General features: G+C 43.7%; 1 protein-coding gene across 2 annotated transcripts in view; it reads left to right on the forward strand.

The window, feature by feature from the left end:
* LAMP1 (lysosomal associated membrane protein 1) overlaps window positions 1–19477 on the forward strand; it is a 19816-nt gene extending 339 nt beyond the window's left edge. Inside the window, exons 2-10 of one of the 2 annotated variants that reach the window (XM_023743496.1) lie at window positions 5282–5409; window positions 7205–7421; window positions 7523–7681; window positions 15020–15065; window positions 15108–15318; window positions 16016–16141; window positions 17695–17761; window positions 17831–18001; window positions 18532–19477. In XM_023743496.1, the coding sequence (XP_023599264.1) occupies window positions 5282–5409; window positions 7205–7421; window positions 7523–7681; window positions 15020–15065; window positions 15108–15318; window positions 16016–16141; window positions 17695–17761; window positions 17831–18001; window positions 18532–18671 (1265 nt within the window). In that variant the 3' untranslated portion in view covers window positions 18672–19477. Of the gene's footprint in view, window positions 1–5281; window positions 5410–7204; window positions 7422–7522; window positions 7682–15019; window positions 15319–16015; window positions 16142–17694; window positions 17762–17830; window positions 18002–18531 lie in introns of both variants that reach the window. The other variant, XM_006102035.3, reaches the window with a different exon arrangement.
* Window positions 19478–19715: the final 238 nt, after the last annotated feature.

Below are 19715 nucleotides of genomic sequence, written 5' to 3' on the forward strand. Positions count from 1 at the left end.
CCTCCTCCTGGAGTGGCTGCTGACCCACACAGAGAAAGTGTTGTGTGAGAGTACACACTAAAGAAGGTGAGGGGGGGGGTTGTTCTCCTCTCTCTCCTCTCTCAAGAGTGTTCTTCTTCCCCAGAAAGATATTCTTTTTGTGAGGAACACCACAAAAAGAAAGAAAAGGGTAAAAAATTCTTCTCCTCTCCCTCCCCATCGAGTGATGGTGTGCTCCAACAAAAGAATATTTTTGTGGGGGCGCACACACCACAGCAGGGAGATGCAGGGAGATACTTCTCCTCTCCCCTCCCAAATGGGTCCGTGGGGACGGACGAGTCTTCATTTGTCGTCGCACACGCCGAGGTCCGTACGTGGGGTCCGGCCGGAGCCAGCTGGTCGCCGACTGGGGAGTCGGGTCCGGGTGCCGAGAGGCGGACGAGGGAGGGGCGAGGGTCTCAGCCGCGGGCCTGCTCCGCCCTCGGGCCACTGAACTCGTTTTCTGGGAGGTGGAGTGGGTGAGAGTTGGGTGACTTGGTGGTTTCTGGAAAGTGTGCTTTGTTTCTGTACCTTCCGGGCGAGTGTGGGCTCGGCCTGAGGTCCAGGTGAGGCTCTGCGCCCCGAGGCGCCAGGACCCGCGCGGTCCCTCGGTGCCCCCAGCGGGCGGCCCACCTGGTGCCGCTTCCCACACGGGTGCGAACCGGGAGAGACTAGGCGGCGTGGCGACCCTGGCCTTGTGGAGCTCGTCCTTGGTGCTTTCACCTTTGCCTGTGTTTCAGGATGGCCTGTGGCGCTCACATGTTGCTGCGAATTTAAGTTTGTGTTGGGAGGACTTAAAGGTACCCTTAGGAGTTTAGGAGAGCTCATGGCGGGGAGGGGGGCGACCTTCGAGGCAGGACCAGGCCTCGGCTTCTCGATGGCAGTGCTCGCATCTAGTGAGTCCTTGTGAAGAGCTGCTGCCACTGTTCTGTGTGCTGGTGCCCGAGAGCCAAAATGCGGGACCCGACAGGTCGGGAAGCGGCTGGCCCTCCCCCACTCTGTGTAATTCATAGAAGCAATCGGTGGGTGCTCAGTACTTGACTGATTGAGGGGTTTTATTTTCATTTGTCTGTCCTAATAAGAAAGAGGAATATGTGCTGTTTGTTGAACGGTAATCATGACATGGCTTGATTTGAAGTCTGTTTAGAGGCCATCTGTGTATGTCACTCTGTCTCACTCGCTCCCAAATAAAACGGGAAGACTTATCTAAGGGCTAGGATCTGAAATAGGGGGGTCCACGTGAGTTAAATAGATACAGATACACATTTCCTGCCCACACATTCTTTAGATACCTCTTAAGTTTCATCTTACTCTAAAATTCTGTTCATTGTGATCGAATAGATTTTGGGTTGCCGTTTTCGTTTTGCCTGTTATGTAAAATTCGTTCTTTGAGCTGCAAGAGCCACAAGGGATGACCTTATTCCAGCAGTAAACCTGAAGCCTTGCCCTTCGCTGGCAGGTGTTACAGGAGGAGTTGCTGGAATAAGTTTTGTCATGCCAGAACGGCTGCATTGTGATTTATTAGAAGAGCTCACAAGCATTAGGACTTGGATATTTTGTTTCATGTTTTAAAAACTCATCTTAAAAATGAAGAGGGGAAGTTCATAACTTCTCTACATTGCAATAACTTGGAGTATTGTGTGTGTAATTAGCTTTTTAATGCCCATTGCATCATATCTTTTAAGTTTTATATTCAACTAAAATCTAACTTTTTAAAAAGGTCCATTAACTTGGATTTAGGTCTATTTTTTAAAAAAAAATGTTGATTTTTAATGCACAATTTCACCAAAAAGCATATTTTCTAAAAATAGAACAAGCTTCTAAATTACTAATTCCTCCTGCATTAATGAGTAGAAACTACTTACACCTTCTTTTGTATCATAATATAATTGAGTGTGACTCTTTAAACCATTGATGTCAGCTAGGTGGCTTCCTTTCCCTTTCCAAATGAAGAACTCACTACAGCGGTCGCCAGTGGTCCGTGAAGTCCTAAAGGTTGGCGACCACTGATAGGAAGGAAGTATTAGCTTTTATGCTAATTAATGTTATACTTGCTTGTGGGAGTTTTGTCAGTTCTCCTAAGTTTGCAACCAAATTCTTTGGTAGATTTGAGATCGAAATGTTTTGGGTTCATAATTTTGAATTTACATACTATTTACAAAATTGCAGTCCCATTCCAGGCAGTATTAGTATTCGCTCTGTTTGCGTCCACAGAACTTGACTACGTGCTACAGCATGTTCTTTTACTAGAGCATTGATTCAGCTGAGTTACGATTATTTTTACACGTGTATTTCCCTTCCCCATCTTACAGCCCAGGTCATGCCTCACACATAGTAAGTGCTCAGTACATACATATAGAGATGTCCAGTTTTACAGTAGTGGTCTCTAACCAAACATGCATAAGTCAACTTTTTAGAAATCTACATACTCGTGCCCCGCCTCTAGGGATTGTGGTTCATTTCAAAAGTGAGTGTTTCATAATTTAAAGCATATTTGCTTGCTCAACGAGTGAGTGCTGGAGAGAAAGCATGGTTCAGCCATGGCACTCACCCTGCAGCCAGCCCACACTAGCATGGGTGAACATGCTCTGAGTCAGCAGACCTGGCTCTACCACTCACTAGCTGTGTGACCTTGCACTAGTTAGTTAACATCTCTCTGCCTTAGTCTCTACATCTGTAAAGGAGTCAGAATATGTCTACCAATTAGGATTGTCATGATAATTTATCAGTGATGTGCTTGGAGCTATAATTGGCACATAGCAAGTGCATTACAAGTGCTTGTTAAATAAAATAATTGACATTTTGTGTCAGGTACTAGGATTCAATGATGAACTTGATAGATGAGGTCTGTATAGCACTGAATGTTTAAATAATAATAGCTAATATAGTCAGTGCTAATGCCCTGTACTGAACACTCTGCATGTTGCTGGCTCAGTTTGACGCTCTAATGACCCTGTTGTGTCAGCACTCTTATTTCCATTTTGCAGGTACCTAAACCAAGGGTTTGGTAGTTGCTACTGGCCCAAGGTCACACGGTAGTGGGGGAGTCTGTCATAGAACCAAGATCTCTCTCACTGTCAAGCAAGCATGTTTCCCATAGCCGCATTTGTTTTTAAGAACGGAATTTCTACAAGTAGGAATATTTTAAAGGAATAGGACAAAGTTATCCTTTATTTAACCCCTGGAGAAGTGGTCGAGTTCTCATCTGAGTGAAGTACTGCTAGAGATTAGCAGTTGCCAGTAGGCCAGGGAGCTGACTTTTGAGAGGGACACCCCTCAGATTACTGCAAACATTTTAACTGGCTTGAGAAGAGTCTTTTTTTCCTCACCAACTGCCACTGTTACAGAATTCTTTTAAAAAAATAAACTTATGATCATTAACATACATGATAATCTCTCAGAATATTATGTTCTAATCCTCTTGTAGACATTTTTCTCTGGATCAAAATTGGCTTCTGGGGTAAGTTTCTTGTTTTAATAATTGGACATTTCTGGGCCTTTCCAGAATAAATGTGGGCATCTAGTGCTGCTAAAGCTTATATTGTTTTAGTAATACTTTGTTTTTCTTTGAAAGATCAGCTCAACATATTTCTAAATGAAAAAATTGTATGATTGAAAGGTACTTAATGTGAAATGTTTACTAATGAAGTGCTTTGAGTCAGTAGAAAGGTTTTTTTTTTTAATGATTCAGGAACTGTTTTATCAAAGGGCAGCTTGTTGAGAACTGACCTATGTGTGCTCCCATGGGAGACAGTGACCTGCTGTGCCCATGTCACATGTGATTGAATATGACAGACTCTCCAGCGGAGGGACCATGTGCACAGGGCAGGCAGTGGCCCAGGGAAAGCGCCCATGCTTTAACACGCTTTTGCTTCTGCCTGCCGGCCCTGCTTCTCCCTCTGGTATGCTTACCCATCCTCTCAGAAAGCACGTGTTTTAAAAATCTTTACTGTGTCAAAAACAAGTTATGGAATAACTTTCTCTAACTTTTAAATAAAATATTCAATTTATTGGAAATGCTTTTAGTATAATCTTGCCCGAGTATTTCAGAGATGGGTTAAAAATTTGCAAATCAAAACAGACCAAAAAAAAAATGTGCACAGGTTTTCTAGTCTACCATAGTTTGCTTCATTTTGGTGTAGCAACTTTTCTTTATGCACATGGATTTTGGTATTTCCTTTACCAGAGGCTTATGGGAAGATATGTGAGGTTTCTGGCTATACCCTTTACTTTAGGCTTGAATTGTTGGCTCTAAAGATTTTGTTTTGTGAAAATCTCAAGGGTAAATGAATTGGTTTCATTGGAGACATTTACTTTGCCAGGGACAAGGGATTTAGAATGAAATGTTAATTGAGTGTCCTCTGAGTATGCTGCCTTCAGAATGTGCAAGTCATATTTTACCCTTCGAGTGATCAGAGCCAGGTGTGGAAATGCTTGCTTGGTAAAGGGCGTGTAGGAGCTTGTAGCAGCAGAGATGGGGAGGAGGGAAGGGAGGAGCACACCACTTCTGAATGTTATAGTACACTGATGGCTGACAACTCTTTGGTTTTAGAACTAGTGAAAATACTTATTTTTACCCATCTATGAAAGAACAATGTGCTAAAATGTACCACTTGTAAAATTACCTACTTCTGTACTGTGCTGATCAGATTACATTTGCTAGTAAACTGCTTGATCAGGGTGGTGGGATATGAAGAAGCCAGAGATGGCACTGGCCCTGAGAACTTACTTAAAGAGGTATATTTAGCAGTGATCGCTCTCAAGCTAAAAAGACCCATGAGAGTTTCACTCTGTCCCATGCCCCTGACATATGGAGGCCCTACCTAGACAGATTGACTGAAGTCCTAAGGTCACACAGCCAAGTCCTGGCTCAACTTAATTACTGTTTTATTAGAACCTTTCTGAAATTGGGCAAAAATCTTAGATCTTTGAGTCCATGACTTTTCTTCCACACCACCAGTCCATGGGAAGTAAAAACATATCTAACTTTAAATATTGGTCTAAGTCCACAGTGAAAGGTACCATCAGCTCTTCCATGGATTTCTGTAGAAGGTCAATATTTAGGTTGAATTGTGCCTCCATGACCCCATGGAATTTCCTGAGGAACCAATGTAGAGCACTTATGCCCGTGGTGACCCAGAAATTAACATGTGACTTCCTGATCAGTATTCTGACAAAATCCATTATTGCTACAGTTAAAGACAACAGAAATATCTCAGGTATTTTCTTAGAGATGTTTGGTAATTTTTGTCTCTCCTGGAGTTAGCAGGCCTTGTGTATGGTGCATCAGCAGTGTTCTTTGAGGTGAAGGATGGCAACGGGACAGCTTGTATAATGGCCAACTTCTCTGCTGACTTCTTGACCAGCTATAATACCCAGAGTGGCTCTAAGGTAGGAAACAGCACATGTGTACGTGCATGCATGTGTGTGTGTTCGCACATGAAAGAGAGATTATTAAAAATTTTCAAATGTTTGAAAAATGATCCCTCCTTGACATAGTTAGCTTGATGTATGCATAGTTCCTTCTCAGCTCCTCAGTAGCCTGTGCTGTTTATATACTGAAGTTCCAGTCAAAATGACTTCTTGACCAGCTATAATACCCAGAGTGGCTCTAAGGTAGGAAACAGCACATGTGTACGTGCATGCATCTTCATTATGTTAATCAACCTAATTTGTTAAACCATCCCACTATTTGTAGTTAAGTATATCTGTGGAATTTCCTCTATATGAACTATTAACACTCCACAATTGTATATAAACAGTTGGTGTGCAGTGCCATGAGCATTGTGCTAATTTGATTAAAAGGTTTTTGGTTGTTTTGTTAAAACAACTCTGTACTTCTACAGGATAGGCTTTTGCATTTCCTAGATTTCTAACAAACAGCATTTGTTTGTGTTTCTTCTTTCGTCAGTTACCTATTAATGACATTTCACTTATTCTATTTACCATGTACTCTTTTAAATATATTCTTAATTCAAATTTTATTTCAATTCCTTCTTGTAACCACCATTTTTCTTTATCTCCATTTCGATAGCATCATATTTTTTTACTACCACTCAAAGGGCAGCAGTGGGGCCCAGGATTGCTGGGAAGATCAGCAGTTTCTTTAGAGCGCTCTGGACTTTGTGCCAGCTGCTCAGCCTCATTAATTCATTTGTACTGGTCTAGATACAAACGTGGTCTCTGTCAAAATAGAAGAAAACTGGGAAGGTTTTGTTCTGTAGAAAAGTCTCAAATTCTAAAGACTTGTCTGAGCACCTTTTATTTTAATTTCTATTCAATATATTTTGTGCTTGGATTTTTAAAATACTGTCTTGCTATAGATTAATTATTACACAAATGGGATCATCCCTATGCAGTCATGTGCCTCACTATTTCGCAAAGCATGTCTTCGTCACCTTGTGTAGTTCTGTCTTTTTTTAGGACAGCATTCGCATGCAGCTTAACCATAGTTCTTTTAATCAGCCCAGTTCATTTTGATGGACAGTAGGTTGTTTTCTAGTTGTTTGTTTGCATATAATAGTAAATTAAAACAATTCTGTGTAAACACCTTAAAGAGACATACTCTAAACAAACATTTCTATGGCAAACAAGTAGTAATAGCCTTTTTCAAATAAAAATACACACTTTATCTCGAAACCCAATGTTAATTATTTGAGTTTACTAAGATAATTTTAGTTTTAACTCTATTCTGTTGAAAGTTAAAATTATATTATTGAAGAATTTGTAATATGAAAAATTAAGTCAACTTCTTCTAGCACTTGAATTACTTTATTTTTTTAATCCTCACTCGAGAGTATGGTTTTATTGATCTTCGGAGAGAGAGAGAGAAAGAAACATTGATGTGAGAGAAACATCAACGTGTTCCCACCAGAAATCAAATCTGCAAACTAGGTATGTATATCCCTGACTGGGAATGGAACAGGCAGCCTTTTGGTGCAGGGGACGATGCTCCAACCAATTGAGCCACATTAGCCAGGGCTTGAATTGCTTCTCTTACTGAAATGTAATGCTGACTTTCTTTGTGTTTTTTGTTTATATTAAAAATACCTTAACAGTGCCATCTGAGATGGAACTGAGGAACTGAGTTTATGTCATACTTTCAAAAGATCTTTACTTAGTGTTTCTGAATCCCTTTAATAACCTACATTCTAATTGGGTTCTGTTGACATTGTGTTTGTTCTAGAATTCAACCTTCAAACTGCCACCTGGTGCAGAAGCATTAAGTAGCAGCTCCTGTGGTAAAGAGAATGCTTCTAACCCCAGTCTCATCATTGCTTTTGGAAACGGACATACACTGACCCTCAATTTCACAAGAAATACTACACGTTACAGTGTCCAGATGATACGTTTTGTTTATAACTTGTCCGACACACAGATTTTCCCCAATGCAAGCTCCCAGGGTAAGAACAAAAATTGACCGATTATGAAGTGAAGAAAATTGGTTTGGAGTAGTGTCTAAAATTACTTTTAACTAAGTAATTAAAATTTTATTCTTTTCTAGGACCCAAGACTGCAGAATCCATACCTGACATCATGGCAGACATAAATAAAAAATACAGATGTGTGAGCAGCAACCAGATCCACATGAATAATGTCACTGTCACGTTCATTGATGCCACCATCCAGGCATACCTTTCAAATGGTAGCTTCAGCAAGGAAGGTAAGACCCTGCCCTTGGCCCTAATGTCATTAGTCTGACTTCACTGAACGCAGAAGCAGCTTTGTGCTCTGGTGCCTGGGAGAATTATGAGCATCTGTATAGCTGGGGACAGAGCAGGCAGCTTCTGTCTTAGAAGAGCTGTCCACCAAACCTTTTTTCTCTTTAGAGATGACCTCTTTAGATTAGGGAGGACAAAATTGATCAAAAAGGGGTAAAAGGGCAAAGCAGTTAAGCCTCTCTGGGTCTTCCCTTGTTAGAGCTAATGGAGTCCAGGGAGCTCAGGCAGACCCTAGGGCCAGATGGTGAAAGGACTAGGAGTGCCTTTCTAAGGGGATCATTACATACACCCTCACACCCCACGAGGCACCTGCCAACCCAGCTCCATGGTCTTGGCTAAGTTAGTCAACCTCTCATTTCCTTCACTTGTAAAATAAGGATAATAACTTGTGTTAGAAGGTTGTTAGAATTAAAAAGGAAATTTATGCAAAGTGGGTCTCTCAGTGCCTGGCACAGAGTAAGTAATAAATAGGGCTGTCATTTTACTATGACTTAAGAAAATTCTCTTCCCCAAATTCCACTAATCAACTAACAGATTAATGTCATTTTTCTAAAGAGTGAGGGAATAAGGGGTTGATTGCCTTGGGGAAGTTGTCTCTGCCTGCTAGAGGGTGTGTTAAGGGTAGCACCTCATTCTAATCTTTTTGAATTTATTGGGGTAACATTGGTTAATCAGAGCATGTAGGTTTCCAGTGTACAATGCTATAATATACCATCTACATATTGTATTTTGTGTTCACCACCCCAAGTCTGGTCTCCTTCCATCATCATATATCTCCCCAGCCTCCTCCTACTCTTTAGACCTGCTGGGCCTTTGATTTGCATTGTTCCCTGGTGGTCTTGCTTGAAGGCTCAGAGTGACTGTTGGAGAGTGGCTAATTTGCACCATCCCAGAGCTAATTAGCAGGATGAACCAGTCAGCCCTTTTGTGCAACTTGTTACAGTCCTCAGAGACAGGGGTACTCCTAGCAGGGCTGCCAAACTGGGCTGGAGGCCCGGTCCAGCCTGCCTCTGGTCTCTGTATAGTCAGTAAGCTAAGAATGGTTTTTATGCTTAAAATTTAAGGTTAAAAAAAAATGAAAATAATATTTCATGACGTGAAAATTCTTTGCAGTTCAGGTTTCAGTGCCCATAACTAAAGTGTTGTTGGAACACAGCCATGATCATTCACTCACCTATTTCTCTGGCCGCTTTCATGTTCATGGTGGCAGAGTTGAGTTGGAACAGACACCCGACAGCCACAAAGTCTAAAATGTTTAGTATCTGGCCCCTTACAGAGAAAATTAGCTGACCCCTGACCTAATGGGAAGAGTGTTAGTAACAGAGCTAGGACTAAAAGAAACCAAGTGTAACTGGGAGAAATACAACTAGTAGCAAGTGTGCAGGGCTTACCAGTGGAGATCTGCGCAAGCTGGAGCAGCAGGAGATTCTGAAGAAAATGGGCTTGACCTTTCCACCAAGCAGCCTCTTCTCAAACTGGGCCTGGCGGGCTGGGTGAGCATGCAGCTTCCCAAGGAAGGGCTGATGGAGTGCGAGGACTTTTCCTCTTGTGTTGGCGTGAGCAGTGTTTGAAGGCAGTAGGTCTCAGTGTGTGCACACTCTAAGGTGCACCTCCTCAGGCATATGAAAGGTGACTTTAGTCAGACAGTAGCTAAGCCAGTGGCGGTTAGATCAACAAACTAAATACTTGAAGTTATTTGTGTTCACAGTGATAAATCTCCCAACTACCTGGGTTTCATACCTAGCCAAATACATCTGGGTTGTATCAGTCTTCTGGCTCAGGTCTCAAGAGCAGAAAAAAGGAAAAGCAAAATCTGTCAGAAGGTCTTAGGAAATAATTGCATCTCTGGCTTGCTGGCTCATTGCAGGGACCTCACTAAAATTGGGCCTGAAAGTGGCCGAGATACAGCTCCTCACTTTCCAACTTGTTTTCTTTTGCTTCAAAGGCTTCCGAGCACAGAGATGACCAGTCCTCCCCTAGCGGGCTCCCCAGTATGGTGCTTTGAAGTGAGGTGTCACGCCACCGGGGTTCACACGGGCAGTGGAGCCCTGTAACAGGACTACCATTTCTAGTCTAAAAACAGATGTGACAGTAGAGGGGCTAATTTTGTTTTGGGATTAATTAATTGCTTTTTTTTTAATAGACTTTATTTTTTAGAGCAGCTTTAGGTTCAAAACAAAATTGAATGGAAAGTAGAGATTTCTCTCATGTCCTGCTTGGGGTTACCTGGGGCTTTGGGGTTTTGGCCTTCCAACCTGCGAGTCCTGGGTTATTTGGAGCTCATGGGTGCCACCCACCATGTTCCTTCAAGTTGGTGGTAAGAAGTTTGGTCATTGAGCTCACCCTCACTGGACGGGTCTAAGACATCGTACCCACCTCCCCATGTTTCGTGGTTGTCCCCTCTTACCAAAGCTTGATTCAGTTTTGTTAAATCCACCTGTGCCAATATGTATGTACTTTAGAAAGGAAATCTTCTTTTTCAAAGACACTAGAGCACTCTCTTAGTAAATTCTACTTGGCTGAGGAGGGTTAAGAAGCATCCTAAAGTTACCAGGTACATGAATATCCTGTAGAGATCGAAGTTTCCTTCTCTCATCATTGGCAGGAAAGCTGGGTGAAGTCGAGAGCTGCTCATACATCACCTCTCACACAACCGTGACTTCCTGCTTGACACTGTTTTATAGGATTTGATCCTCCAGTGGCCTGAGTCCTAGGATACGCAGGCTGCTGTTCAGGGTGGAGGTGCTGGGTGGGGAGCCTCTGGATCTCAAATATGGACTGATGCTCCTTAAGGAAGGGTCTATACTGTACACTATAGTAATTGATAACATGATCTAAGATTTACTTTCCAATTAGTTAATATACAATGTTATACTACTTTCAGGTATACAACATAGTTATTAGACATTTTATATACCTAATGAAGTTAATCTGAATTTTTTAGTCCTCACCCAAGGAAATTTTTCCATTGATTTTTTTTAGAGTGGAAGAAAGAGGGAAAAACAGAGAGAAATATGGATGTGAGAGAAATACATCGATTGGTTGCCTCCTGCACATGCCCTAACCAGGGCCTGGGCAGGGAAGGATCCTGCAACCAAGGTATGTGCCCCCGACTGGAATCGCTCTATCCACTGAGCCAAACCAGCCAGGGCAATCTGAATTGTTTTTAAAGCTCAATTGCTAACATGTTGCAAGGTTATTCAACTTATTATGGACCTAACTCAGAGTCTGATCCTTGGGGAGCCTAGCCAGCCAGCATGTCATTATACTACTTTTTGTCTATTCTCAGTATCTTACTGGGTATTTTTTGACAATGGTTGCTATTAATGTTATTTTGTAATTAAAGAGACCATCATTTTCCCTAAAAGTATGAGATTTGGCATAACTAACCTCATATACTACCAAAACAGCATAAATTGCTTAAAAATATTTGATTTCTATTAGAATTGAGCCATTTCTCATTTTTTATCTCCTTTTGTGCCAGTTTCACTCCTTTGATTCTTAGGTACTTTGTTTTGTTTGGTTAATCCTCACCCGAGGATATTTTTCTATTGATTTTTAGAGAGAATGGAAAAGGAGGAGGAGAGACAGAGAGAAACATAGATGTGAGAGAGACACATCAATTGGTTGCCTCCTGCATGCACCCCATCCAGAGCCAGGGATCGAGCCTGCAACCAAGGTGTGTGCCCTTGACTGGAATTGAACCTGGGACCCTTCAATTCTCGGGCTAACACTCTATCCACTGAACCAAACCGACCAGAGTGATTTGTAGGTACTTTTATGTTGTTTTTTTTAAAAAATATTTTTATTTATTTCATAGAGAAGAAGGGAGAGGGAGAGAGAGACAGAAACATCAATGATGAGAGAGAATCATCTATCGGCTGCCTCCTGCATGCCCCCCTCTGAGGATCAAGCTCACAACCCAGGCATGTCCCCTGACCAGGAATTGAACCGTGACCTCCTGGTTCATAGGTTGACACTCAACCACTGAGCTACGCCAGCCGTGCTTTAGGTACTTTTAAATATTTTTCTTGTCAACTGAATTCCCTGTTTCAAGGAAAAGATCCCAAGCCAAATATGTTAAGCATATTTTTATATCCCCTACTCTGTTCTACTCATGGATCCTTAATAAATTGTTGAGTTAACACGTTTGCAATAAATCATTAAATTTTTGGTTATAAAAGCCTGGGTAAAGTTTTTATTTTTATTTTTTTATTTATTGACTTTTAGAGAGAGAGAGAGAAATATCAATTTGTTGTGTCACCCATGTATGCATTCATTTGTTGGTTCTTGTATGTGTCCTGTCCAGGGATCGAACCTACAACTTTGGTGCATCAGGGTAAAATTTTTATTAGATAAACTGCATGTTCAGGTCATTAGAGTGGGCTTCTGTGTTTGTACTTAACAGTAGTGTAGTAGTCACCTTGTCCAGAAAGTCCTTGTTCATTTTGCCTTTACATTTGTATCCTTTTACCTAAAAAAAAAACCTCAGCTATTTAGAGATTTTATTTTAAAAGGAAATAAATAACAAGCCAAGGCTGCACTGACTTTCCTGTCAATTTTGTTGATGAGGATAAGTTCTGAAGAAAATCAGGTATCTTCTTTCCTGAAGGTCTGCAAAGTAGGATAGATGATTATCATTCTGGAATGCTCTCTCTGGAGGCTGGAGAAAGCCAGGTGAATGAGTCTCACTCTGTTCATCAGAATTGGATTTCTGGGCCCAAGCCCACACTGGGTTAATGGATTTGGGGTGAGTCTCATACAGGCATCTGCACAGCTCTTCACCTTCCTCTCCCATTGTTTTCTTTGTGGGGAAAACTAATGGTGACCCAGTAGCAACTTCTGGATCCCCTAGTCTTTCCAGAGGCCTTCCCACAGGTGGCACTGAATATATTCAGTGCATTTTATTTGTGACTAGAGGCCCAGTGCACGAAATTCGTGCACAGGTAAGGGTCCCTAGGCCTGGCCGGTAATCAGGGCCGATCTGTAGGGTGATTGGGGTGCCCCCACTGGCACCTGCCTTGGCTGGTCTGGCGCCACCCGCTCGCGGGCCCCGCACCCCGCTGCCATCGGTTGCCTCCCTCTGCAGGGCGACCGGTGGGGTGATCGGGGGTCCCCCGCTGGCACCCGCCTTGGCTGGCCTGAGGCCTTCAGGCTGGTGGTAGCTCCTGCGTTGAGCGTCTGCCCCTTGGTGGTCAGTGCACGTCATAGCGACCGGTCGTTCTGCCATTCGGTCGATTTGCATATTAGGGTTTTATTATACAGGATTATCTCCCTTGTGGCTTGTTTGTGAGCCTTCTGCAGGGAAGGGCTTTGTTATTGGTTAGAGAGTGGACTTTGCATTTATAACTCAGAAGGAAGAGGGCATTTTATCCTTACAGATTTCTAAAGTTCTGCAATTTTCTGACTGGGGATAAGATCTAAGGGTGTTTATTCATGTTTCCAAGTTGATATTTTGTAACCGGCTTTATGAACACAGTGGGTGATTGTCAAATCTCAGTGTAGGTTACTTTCCCTCAGTTGTGTGGTGCAGCCATCTAGGCCAGAACTTGGAGACTGGCCTGTTCTCTTTTTTGTTTTGGTGTGGTTTTAATTATGTTGTGTTCTGTAACTAGTTTTAAAGTACTGATGAAGCTGTTTTTTAAAATGCAACTAAAACGTCCACCTGTTGCTTAGCTCGGGGTAAGAAGTGGACAGTGTTGGCCAGCACGCCCTAGGTTGGAACATCTCCGGCAGTATTTGCTTTACCACCACTAGCCCAAGGTTAAACCTTTCTGAGGTATTTCCCCAGGCTTTATCCTCTGTCTAGAAAGGCACTTTAGTCTCTAAGATTACATTGTGGGAAGGGATTGAAGGGATCCTGGGTGAATTGAACTTTCCAGAAAGTGTGTCTAATTTTCCCTGTGTTACAGTTTTGTGGGGTGAAGTTTTCTGTCTCTCCTCCCCTAAGTAGATGGGATATGGAGGCAGAATTGGCAACTGAAAAAGAGTTACATTGAAGTTTCATTTTAATTTAGAGAAAACAGGTGGTGGGTAGAGTTACACAAATTACTGACTGGCTCCCTACAAGGATGTCTGAGCCAGCTTCCTTGGCTCGGCCTAGCAAAACTGTGGGAAGAGTCAGAATTGGATGGAAATTGTATGAATATTATATTCAACTTCTTGATTGTCCACAGAAACAAAGTGATAAAAGAAAGAATCTAATTGTGGTCTCCTAGAAGTGCTGCAGGTGTTATAAAATGTTAAGTAATCTGAAATCTTCACAGGAAGCACCTCCTTCCTGTCTATTCCTGTAGAAAATTTTGAGCTATTCCACTGTGGGTTCCATTTGCTTTGATTCTGAATATAAATTTTTGTTGTAAACAATCATGGTGGGTCAAATTCTGAGGGACAGAATCCCATTCAAACTCCTCAGCATCTCCTCTGGTGGAACAATGTGGCCTCTCCCCACAGACACCTCCCCCACAAATCTGACTTCTGGCCACCAAGTTGCTTTGCCATGGCCTATCTGTACTCCATCCTCCCTCAGGTCCTGGATTGTTGTCTCCTCTTTTGGGATTTTTGCTGTCACACTTACTGGGCCTTCTGCCTACGTGAGAGTGCCTGCTGGAGCCCTCACCACCCTGCCCCAAATAAAAACCCACAGCAGCTGACCGACCCTGTGCACTGAGTCTCAGCTCCAGTCTCAGCCTGCAGGGCCACCTGCCACCTATCCTTCCAAGGCCTCTCTGCTCTCCCATGGGCCTTGTGCTGATGGCATTAGGTTTGTGTGTCTGGTGTCTGTCTGTCCCTCCTGAGCGTGTGAGCTCCAGGCCCCTCTTCTGTTCTGTGACTGTTTCCAGCATCATGCAGTAATAGCTCAGAGAGCTGTTTCAGGTGGTGTGTGGCTGACTGTCCCACTGGCATGTGAGAGAGGTATGGTTTTTAACTTGACCGCACGTAGGAAGGGAAGGTTTGTCAGGCAGCAGAGGATAGATCTGTGAGCATGGGGCTGCCCTGAGGCTGAAATGGAAGTGTCCACTTAGAACCATCACGTGGCAGGAGTGGGGACAGGAACTGGACACTGCCATCCCCCTCAGCCTGCTGTGTGGGACAACAGTGCCGGCCTGCCTGTATAATTTACTCCTGTTCTGAGGGGTGGGGCTATTTGAGAAAGTCTGGGGTTTACAAGGAGCTCAGGGAGCTGGAGCTCAGGGTTGCTGTGGCTCCTGTTTTTAAGGAACCAGAATTTCACCTTCCTTCCTGTGAACAGTATGATTAATCCCTCCTTGTTTCTCCAGAGACGCACTGTATCCAAGATGAACCTTCTCCAACAGTGTCGCCAACATCTGCCCACCCCTCGTCATCCCCTCCCCACCCTTCACCAACATCTGCCCACCCCTCGTCATCCCCTCCCCACCCTTCTCCTCCCCACCCTACCCCTCCCCACCCTTCACCAACCCCTCCCCACCCTTCACCGTCCCCAGTGCCTGAGAGCCCCTCAGTGCACAAGTACAACGTGAGTGGCACCAACGGAACCTGTCTGCTTGCCAACATGGGGCTGCAGCTAAATGTCACCTACAAGAAGAAGGACGACAAGGTAGGCTGAGCCCCAAGGAGCCCCTTTCTCTCTGTGCGCAGCAGTGTTGGTGCACACGAGTGTTGGAAATCCGTGTGTGTGCACGGCCTTTCAGAATACAAGTCAGAGGGAATAAAAGTCAGTGTGCCTGTATCTGTAGTTAGCTTACTGGCCACAGCCATGCACACCCGTCATAGTATGGCAGCTTTCCTCTGAAACAGCAGAATCAAGTCATCCTGACAGAGACAAAGCATAAAATGTGCAGTGTTTGACCTCTATAGAACAAGTTTGTTGACCCCTGAGAAATATTAAATTTTGCTTAATTCTTACCACTCAGACATTAAAATGTTATTTTTATGCTTTTCCTTTGAAATAATATTTCTCCCTAATGACAAACTCTGTGGGGCTATGTCAGATAACTTGCTTGTGATGAAGGTAAAGTGTGTGACCGCTGGGGGACAGGGTGAGAAGGGCACTCGGATCTGCTACGCCTTTCCCACAGGTATGGGCCATTTTGAAAGTAGCAATCAGAAGTAGCGCTAAAAATTGTTTTTGATTCCAGAAATCTGCACTAGCGTAAACTTTTAGTGTTTTTCTTATAGTTTTGGTTAAAATGAAAGTGACCTTGAAGTTACTGTTTTTTAGGATTGCTTTTGTTTCAACAATAGAGGACCCAGGGTGGGAGATGGAATGGTAACTAGTTTGCTTTTCTTCGTAGACTGTGACCAGAGTATTCAACATTAACCCAGATAACACCAAAGTCGGTGGGAGCTGCACTACCCAGCAGGTGACCCTAGAGCTCCAGAGTGAGGCCAGCACTTTCCTAGCCTTCCAGTTTGGAAAGGTGAGTGTCCCTGTTCACTTCACTCGGGGCTTCAGTGCCAGACCTGCCTGGCATCTTAGCATGCATCTCACTGTGGTTTTTGTTCTACTGTGTTTGCTCACGCACTTGGTGCCTCGTGGCCACAGCGCCTAAGCCAGCCGTGGGCAAACTACGGCCCGCGGGCCGAAATAAAACTAAAAAAAAAAAAAAGACCGTACCCTTTTATGTAATGATGTTTACTTTGAATTTATATTAGTTCACACAAACACTCCATCCATGCTTTTGTTCCGGCCCTCCGGTCCAGTTTAAGAACCCATTGTGGCCCTCGAGTCAAAAAGTTTGCCCACCCCTGGCCTAAGCTGAGCACACCATGTGCAAGCCAGAATGAAACTGAACACAGGTCCTGAAACCCAGAGCTCTGCCTTGGGAAGGATAAGTCTTTTTTTTTTTTTTTTAATATATTTTATTGATTTTTTACAGAGAGGAAGGGAGAGGGATAGAGAGTTAGAAACATTATCAGCTGCCTCCTGCACGCCCCCTACTGGGGATGTGCCTGCAACCAAAGTACATACCCTTGACCGGGATCGAACCTGGGACCCTTCAGTCCGCAGGCCAACGCTGTATCCACTGAGCCAAACGGGCCAGAGCAGGGAAGGATAAGTCTTTTCTCTGCCTTCCCTTTGTCAGTCTTTTTGGACCCTTAGCTCCCCCTCCCCTTTTCTTGTTTACAAATGGACCTTCATTCATTTATTCATCAGACATTAGAGAGTGCCTGCTGTGCCCAATTGCCACTGTTAGCACTAGACTGCAGACAGTCTGTGTAGCTGCAGAGAGGGAAGGGGTGACTTCAGGGCGGAAGCTCAGGTCAGCCTCTCTCACCCCTTTACCGAGAAGCAGCATCTCTGTATTCTGTACCTCTTTTCTTTTTTTCTTTTTTTAATATATTTTATTGATTTTGTACAGAGAGGAAGGGAGAAGGATAGAGTTAGAAACATCGATGAGAGAGAAACATCGATCAGCCGCCTCCTCCACACCTCCTACTGGGGATGTGCCCGCAACCAAGGTACATGCCCTTGACCGGAACCGAACCCGGGACCTTTCAGTCTGCAGGCCAACGCTCTATCCACTGAGCCAAACCGGTCAGGGCTGTACCTCTTTTCTTCATACCTGCCTAGGAAGAATCATACAGAAAGTTAAATATGGGAAGAATAGAAGTACAACTTATGAATACTTATAATGCACTATGCTGGTGAACTGTTTAACAGTTGGGTTTCTCATAATAAAGTTTAACTTTCCTCAAGCTCAGTAAACATTGGGGGGTGGGGGAGCAGAGTTTACCTTTTTAGAGTAAGGCTTCCTCAGTCCTTTTAGCAGAAAATCTAATTATGTAAGAAGATCTGGAAGGAACTAATCAGAATTTGTGTTCTTGATATTTATATGATGCCTTTTACAGACATGATACTCTGCAGTTTCATTCTAAAGCTTAGAACTATGATAGATCAAATTTATTACCAAAGTTTACAACAAATGTGTGAATCTGTTAACTGGTTAAGGATTATCTTCTTCTCTTTAAGAATGCGAGTTCCAGCCGTTTTTTTCTGAAAGAAATCCAGTTGAACATGACTCTTCCTGACGCCAAAGGTAAGATTCCCCACAGTTCCCCTGCCCATCCTGCTGTCTCGGAGCACTAATTCTCACATGCCTTTGCAGTGCCCACCTTCCAGGCCTCCAATAGCTCGCTGAGAGCACTTCAGGCCACTATGGGGAATTCCTACAAGTGCAACGCCGAGGAGCACATTTGGGTCACAGAGGCCTTTTCTGTCAACATTTTCAAAGTGTGGGTCCAGGCTTTCCAGGTAGAAGGTGACAAGTTTGGGTCTGGTAAGTAGCATTGAAGGCAGCGTTTCAGACTCTGAGTGGGCTTCAGCAGGCTTTGGTTCTGTTTAGGTATTTAACAGCTTCTGTGTTGCAAGGAGGGGGTGGGAGTGCAGGTTCCCTTTCCCAGCCTAAGAGAGTTTTAGAGCAAATTCCCCTTCCTGTATTAGCTTGCTTCCAAAATGCCCAGCATGTCTCAGCTGTGAGCATGTCACTATTTGAGCAAAGGCAGTTCTTTTAACAAGTAGTGTGGCTCTTCCCCCTATTAAATTGGGATATTAAAGTGCTGTCTGTTTGGTGAGTTCAGTGTCCAGAAGGGCCCAAGCGCCTAGGACTGCACACTGACCATAATTTCCTAGCCACACAGAATGCCCTGCCTCTGTAGGAGCTTCTCCAAGTGATGATTGATTGGAATTGGAGCCTCCTCCGCTGCTGGGTGTGGCGGTGGGCAGAGGTAGAGAGGAGGGAGAGGCCTCTGTGGGGTCCTCATGGTGACAACCCACGTGCACATGGTGCGTTCTCGCTTGTCTCCTCAGTGGAAGAATGTCAGCTGGATGAGAATAACATGCTGATCCCCATCGCCGTGGGCGGTGCCCTGGCAGGGCTGGTCCTCATCGTCCTCATCGCCTACCTCATCGGCAGGAAGAGGAGCCATGCCGGCTACCAGACGATTTAGCCCGGCCGCAGACCAGCAGAAGCTGCAGGGCTCTGTTCATTTCCCTGAGCTTAGGTTGATGTTGAGGGAGGCACACTTTATTGCAAACTGATTTTCAGATCTGCTTTATCCAATGTGAAGTTCATCTTGCAACATTTACTATGCACAAAGAGTAACTATTGCAATGACGGTGTTAATTTTGCTAACGGGGTTAAATATTTTGCTAACTGGTTAAACGTTAATATTTACCAAAGTAGATCTTTAAGGGGGGGAGGGTAAGAGTGCTTTTCTAAATGGGCACTGGCTCCACTATCATTTGACTTTTTAAGGTTCTGGTGTTTAGTTTCTCTTCATTCTTGATTCAGATATAAGCCTTACAAAGGGAGGTTCTCTGGTCTTAACACTTACAACTGATGAAGGCTGGCTAACTGTTAGACTGACACAGTTCATAAATTAGTAGACAGAAGTACTTCAGAAGAGGAAACTCTGGAATGCTTAAATTAAGCTTTAGAAGCCAAGACAGGCCTGGCCCCCACAGGCTGCATAGTTGAGCATTAAAGCGATTGGTCTTTCCATGCTCTACCACTCAAGAGCTGGCACTTTTTTAAATAGAAAAATGGGTGTTATTTTTACTTACTTTTTTTTTTTGTAAAGTGATTTTCAATCTTCTGTTTGAGGTTCAGGGTGATCCTGTGTCTGCACTTGTGTACAATAATCTGTTCCACTCTCTGATTTATCCGCTTGCAGCTCGGGTGGGCTGTGCACTGAGGATCCCTTCATTTAATGCATTGCCGTAACAATGCTAATAAAATGTCTCTTTCTTTCTCTGTCTGGACCTTGTGCTTTTGTCAGCTCTCGGGATGAATGGTGGAGAGCAGTGTGTAAGCTGGGGTGGAGTGGTGCCAATAACAACTGCACGTGGGGAATCTGCCCAAGCCACCCTGCTTCTAGGAGAGCTGATGTGTAGCCAGTCTGCTGGTGGCAATTTGAGAACATGAATGTGCCTAAAGGTCGGTCTTCAGTTGTGACAATGCAGCCATAGCGTTGTCCTACCCACTCCATGAG

This window comes from Myotis lucifugus, unplaced genomic scaffold, assembly GCF_000147115.1.
Source record: "Myotis lucifugus unplaced genomic scaffold, Myoluc2.0 scaffold_395, whole genome shotgun sequence".
NCBI lineage: Eukaryota > Metazoa > Chordata > Mammalia > Chiroptera > Vespertilionidae > Myotis > Myotis lucifugus.